Source organism: Propithecus coquereli, unplaced genomic scaffold (genome assembly GCF_000956105.1).
Source record: "Propithecus coquereli isolate 6110/MARCELLA unplaced genomic scaffold, Pcoq_1.0 Scaffold688, whole genome shotgun sequence".
NCBI classification, from domain to species: domain Eukaryota; kingdom Metazoa; phylum Chordata; class Mammalia; order Primates; family Indriidae; genus Propithecus; species Propithecus coquereli.
In genome coordinates, this window is record NW_012152929.1 from 172,666 (window position 1) to 178,679 (window position 6,014).

The following is a 6,014-nucleotide window of genomic DNA, read 5'->3' on the forward strand; positions in this document are numbered from 1 at the left end:
AGAAAAGAACACTTACACAATGTTGGTGGGACCTCATGCTAGTACAACTTCTATGGAAAATAGTATGGAGATTCCTCAAAGAACTAAAAGTAGACCTACTATTTGTTCCAGCAATCTCACTACTGGGTATTTACCCAAAGGAAAAAAGGACATTTTATAAACAAGATACTTGCACTCGAATGTTTATTGCAGCACAATTTGCAATTGCAAAGATTTGGAATCAACCCAAATGCCCATCAATTCATGAGTGGATTAATAAATTATGGTATATTGTTACCATGGAGTACTACTCAGCCATAAAAAATGATGATTTAATACTTTTTGTAACAACCTGGATGGAACTGGAGACTAATCTCGTAAGTGATGTATCCTAAGAATGGAAAAACAAACACCACATATATTCACTATTAAATGGGAACTAATCGATCAGCACTCATATGGACACATGGAAGTAAAACTACTCACTGGTAATTAAGCAGGTGGGAGGGGGAAGGATGGGAAGGGTGAAATCATACCTAACAGATACAATGTATACTATCTGGGTGATGGGCACACTTATAACTTAAACTGTACAAAAGCAATTCATGTATCCAAAATATTTGTACCCCCATAATATTCTAAAATAAAAATTTATGCCTGCCTGTTCAATAGAATGAATTTTCCAATCAAAAATAAATATTTCAATAATACGATTGTAACTGCTTTAGCCACTTCATGTGTTCAAAGATGTTATTGTTTGGAAGATAAACTATATGGTCATTGTATATATGAAAGCTATGGCTAGATATTGTAAGACATCTTTCAACTCATAATTTATCTCAAGTATATAGAAGACTTGAGAGAAAAAGACCAAAAAAAAATTTCTTTGAAGAGAATTTTCAGAGTTCTTACTGCCTGCATTGTACTTATTAATACCAAACCCTCCTACTGTGAGGAAGTGGCCAGTGTACTATATCAAAATTTCAAATCTCCCTCAACTCAGTCAGGTTGTCAAGGTGTACGAGAAAAACACTCAGAAATACTACCATTCTCTGGAATTTGGGAGAAATGTGCATTTTGTTTCACTTCCACAAAAGGACTTTTTAGTTGTCTAATTGTGGCTAAAGATATCATTGCCTAGAGACATTTTAAAGAGGCACAGATACAGTGAGGGTAAGCTATAGTTCCAAGAAAATGGAGAATTGTAGAAGAGTTCAAAGGGAAGACAGAAATAGGTTAAAGATACTTCTATTGTCTAAACATTTAACCAATATTTAAGAAGATATTGGTTTAAACAATGATTTTATTTCACTTGTTTATATTCATTTGAGAAGGTATAGAAAAGTTTACTCTTCATAAAAGGATTTTTGTCTGTAATGACATGTTATCTAAGGAATAAGTTAGATATAATTATGTAAATTATATACAAATGTACACTTTTCTAAAAATATTTTAGTACTGAAATACAAAATATATTTTATCATGGTGAAAAACATGTGAACTGGCATTCAGACTCTTCTTATATTATGAAATAGTTATCATTAAACATTTCATTTTATTAACCAGATTGATTTATTAATCTTATCCATAAAAAAGGTCAAAATACACAACCTTTAAAATTATATTTTTCAATGATAAGTGAAGCACTTCAAATTTTATTTGAAATGAATAAAATGGGATTAAAATTATTTGTGTATATGGATATGTATATACATGTGCATTTTTTTACCTGAAAATTGTTCATCACATTCACAAATGAAACTATTTGCAGTAATATTGCTGCAGTTTCCATGGAAACAGACATGTGGTTGACATTGACCAATTATTTCTGAACAATCTCTTCCTATAAAAATGAAAAAAAAAGTTTATTTATATTGCATAGAAGTATTTAATTATGACCATTGGTTTTTTTCCTCAATTCTTTAATAGTAAATAATACTAAATACATTTGATAGAATGTAATTTAAATTATAAAACAGTGTTACATGATCATGCATTTAAATGGAATCAAAATTAGTTTTGGTATTTAATATCAGCTTTTTCATCTTCTGATCAGATACTATAATATTCAAATACTTTTCTGATTCTTGCTAGTTGAGCGTTAGTTAATTTTTATGATAATTTAAAATTTTACCTGTGTTTTCATAGTAGATAATGTTAACACCTGTAGGGACCAGTTCTTCAACATACGCTGGTAGTGCTGTAGTCATAATTTACAAAGTGACACATTCAAATGCATGTCTTAGACCTACCACCTAGCCAAGGGAACAATTCACAAGGAGAAAAGACTGCCTGGATTCTCAGTAGCTGTGCATAAATTTGTAAATTCTACACTTCTTTGCCCTTGCTAATAAAGTAAATATTCCAGATCTCATTTACCCCTACTGTTATGGTCCCACTATATCACAGCCTTGCATAGCATATTTTTCTATGCATATTTAATCATCTTATGATATTCTTACTAGAGAAATGTGCCTAGGCAATCCCAGGACATGTCAAGTGGACAAATGTTGCTACAAAACACTTGCTTTTAATTTGGCAGTTTGCTTTCTTCCCTCAATTTAATTGAGCTCTTAATTAATTTGTAAGGAGTTTTTGCCATTATCATCGATTCATTTCAAGTTCCTTGTATATTGACATGTCTTACTAATGCCTTACTAATGCAGAACTCATCTTTCTTCATTTACCTCTAAACAACTCCAAACACAATGAAAATAAAGTGAAAATAAATATAATTATGTGCCAAATTGTTTTCGAAACGCAAAACTAAATTGTAGATTGTTTAATAGGTCATGTCCTATTTAAATTTTAGTGAGTTTTATGGGCTAAACTGTGCCCCCCCATTCATATATTGAAGTCCTAATGCTCAGACAGAATTTTTAGAAAAGAACACAATTAAGATTAAAAAAAAAAAAAGTCATTAGGATGGGTCCTAATCCAATATGACTGGTATCCTTATAAGAGGAGGAAATTTGAACATAGACACGTACAGAGAAAAGACAATGTGAAGACAGCAGTCTACAGACCAAGCAGAGCGGTCTCAGAAGAAACCAGACCTGCCAATACCTTGATCTTGAACTTTTAGCATGCAAAACTGAGCAAATAAATTTCTGTTGTTTAAGCTATCCAGTCTGTGGTACTTGTTAAGGCAGCCCTAGCAAACTAATTCAGTGAATATTCTCAATTGCTTTGGTAATTCTACATAGTTCTATATTTCCTGAGATTTTAAAACTGAAGCAATTATTTATAATTAAATGGCATAATAGACTACGCTTAATGTTGTAAAAATAAGTAAGTCATCTTTAGATATTTTATGGTGCTTAAAATTTAATGATTTAAAACACCTATGGCTGTGTTTCAAATAAATAAATAAACTAATCTTGAGTAAGAAACAAACCACTCTATGCAGTTACAATAAAACCTCTGATATAATATTTCACAAAATATGACTGCATACATATAAATTAATATTCTGATACATGGTAGAAATTTTCTAGCCAAATATTCTTTAAAACTCTTTGACTAGGTTAAAATGTATGCTTTAGAGGCTTATTTAAATTTCTTTTTATTCACCACAAAACAGCAATTTGAGTGCTTTCACTTTTGCTCTAGCCTGCCTGAACTTTTAACTACCTGATACACCCCAGCATAAGTCAGGGGTGTAACTCCTACCTTTATCACCAAGGGCAGTAGAGTTAAATGAGAATTTGAGTCCTGTTATAGAGACAAGGTGTTCAGTGGATATTGTTGGAATTACCTTCTTAAATAGCCTTGGTACTTCCCTACTATCAAGTCCAAAATTACTCTTTGAAATATCAGACTAGGTGAATTTTAGAGCCTACAATGGTTTGTTGAGGTCTTCAATTATATCTTATCACACAGCCTCTTCAAGCTTGGCTCCAGTGAAGTTAGCCCCCAGGCACATGGGAGAAGGAAGCTCCCTAAAGCCTGCCCAACAAAATTACAGTTAGATTCCTGAGTGTGATCTGCTCCAGACACACCTGCTGCTCACCCTCCTTCCTCATGACCAAAATACACTACCAATCCGTTATTCGTCAAATACTTCCCTTTGTTAGATCATCCTAGTCTTACTTGTTTCCCTTATAACTCTCCATGCCAAATCTGTGGAACTCTCATTAAAATAAATTCTTTCATAAGTTTCCAAACTTCAAATGTTCCCTACATTTTCAATCATTCTTTTCACTTTCTGCTAATGGTCCAAATTCCCTGGTGAACTCTCAAGTAGTATTGACTTCAGCCTCAGTTTCCTAACTGATTTACATTGTTTTTAGGTTGCCCTTCCTCTCGCCTAATTACTCATGAAATATCTTCTTTTCACAACCTTTCCTGATCATTGCCTCTCGTTTAGCTTATTACAACCAGTTATTAATTATATCATCTTTTCATCCTTGTCACTATTATCTATACTATAAATTACTTTATAGGTGCGACAACATCCATTAAGAACATCGGTCCTGGCTCCCAATTATCTATTCCTCTCCAACACTGCCAAGAAACTTCAATGACTTCCCCAGGACCACATCGTTTCGTAACTTCCTGTACTCAGATGCATACTTCATTTTCACATTATCACCCAGAACTGTTTACCCAAATATCATGGTCTTGGGAATTTCATTCAATAACTAAAAGCATTTATCTTGTTCTGATAATCTTATTTTTTAATGCATGAGACATTAAGAGTGAGTGTTGGAAAAGAGATGAAAATATTTAGAGAATTTTATATGTTTTGAATCCAAATTTAGCCCATTCTAAGCATCTAGAATAGTTTTTTTTAAATGTATCTTGTTTTTAATTAAGTAATAGTAGCTGAATTCAATTTATTTTCCTACTTTCAATAGAATTATGCTATTTTAAAGCAATCTTACCCGTAAATGGTGGGTGACAGATACATTCACATCCTTGCTTATTCCATTTTCCTCTACTATTAATGCAACTGCCATTATTTTTACATGGTTTGTAAGAACATGCATCAAGTTCCTGGCAGTATATTCCAGAAAATGGAGGCTGACAATGGCATCTGTATGTCTTGTCCAAAACTTCACTAAGACATTTACCATGACCAGAGCAAAATTCTGAACTTAGAGATTCCTGGCAGAACTGCTGTTTCACCGTCACATTTAGTCGAAGTCCCAGTTGACAAAGTAATGGACCACTTGCCATTACCGTGATAAAATAATGTGTCCCAGCACTCAGCCACTGAGGATTAACAGTGTGCATTCCTTTTAGTTTGCAACCAAAAAGCAACTGATCATCCGTCGTGGTATTTTGCACACAGTCAATGAAAGATATTTCAGAAACATTCATCAGATTTATTTCTGGAGATTGAAGAGATGGTTCAGAAGAAATAACAAGGATATCTCCTAGTTGAATTTGCAAAGGACAAATCTGTGGAACAATGTGATTGCCTGGAGTGTCCATTTTAGTGTTTACACCCAAAACCCAGCAATCTCTGTAGAAGTCCATGCAGATGTTTTCTGTTAGTGTCCAATTCACCACATATGATGAGGGCTGTGGATGCCATTCTTTCACCAATTGCTGACTACATGTTGTTTTTCCACTTATAAAACGGCTATAAAGAACCACCAGGCTCAGAATGATGATTGATTTGTTAGTCATTTTGGGAAATTTTATTTTACAGTCTATCATGAAAGTGTGATAAAGAATTGCTGCAAAGTGGTCTTCGAATATTGCTAGAAATTTCCAAGCAGAGTTGTTATTCAGGGATTCCTGGAAATTGGCTTTTTTCTTTTTTTCCTATTCCCAAAGTACAAGTAGCTTTGATGACAGTGTGCTTTGACCAAGAAACAGTAGAATTGAAGGGTTTTACATATTCCTTTAAACAGAAAAACACATTGTTAGTTAAGTTTTCATAAATTACATAATGACATAGAAAATGCTAGATATTTATTTTTAGAACAAAGAAGAGCCTACATTGCAAGGACAGTGTCACTAGCAGCTGTTGACCTTCTTTGGGAAACAAGATCAAGAAAAACAGGGTCAAGCTAGCCTTACAT

At 33.3% G+C, this 6,014-nt stretch overlaps 1 protein-coding gene across 1 annotated transcript in view; it reads right to left on the minus strand.

Moving 5' to 3' along the window:
• The window catches only part of LOC105823634 (protein eyes shut homolog), a gene marked incomplete at its 3' end in the record, with an annotated part of 141,375 nt that extends 135,549 nt beyond the window's left edge, over positions 1-5,826 (minus strand). Inside the window, exons 1-2 of the mRNA XM_012660882.1 lie at positions 4,866-5,826; positions 1,709-1,822 (exon numbers count right to left, since the gene is read on the minus strand). Of these exons, the coding sequence (XP_012516336.1) occupies positions 1,709-1,822; positions 4,866-5,646 (895 nt within the window). The remainder of the gene's footprint in view (positions 1-1,708; positions 1,823-4,865) is intronic.
• Between the last annotated feature and the right edge of the window lie 188 nt (positions 5,827-6,014).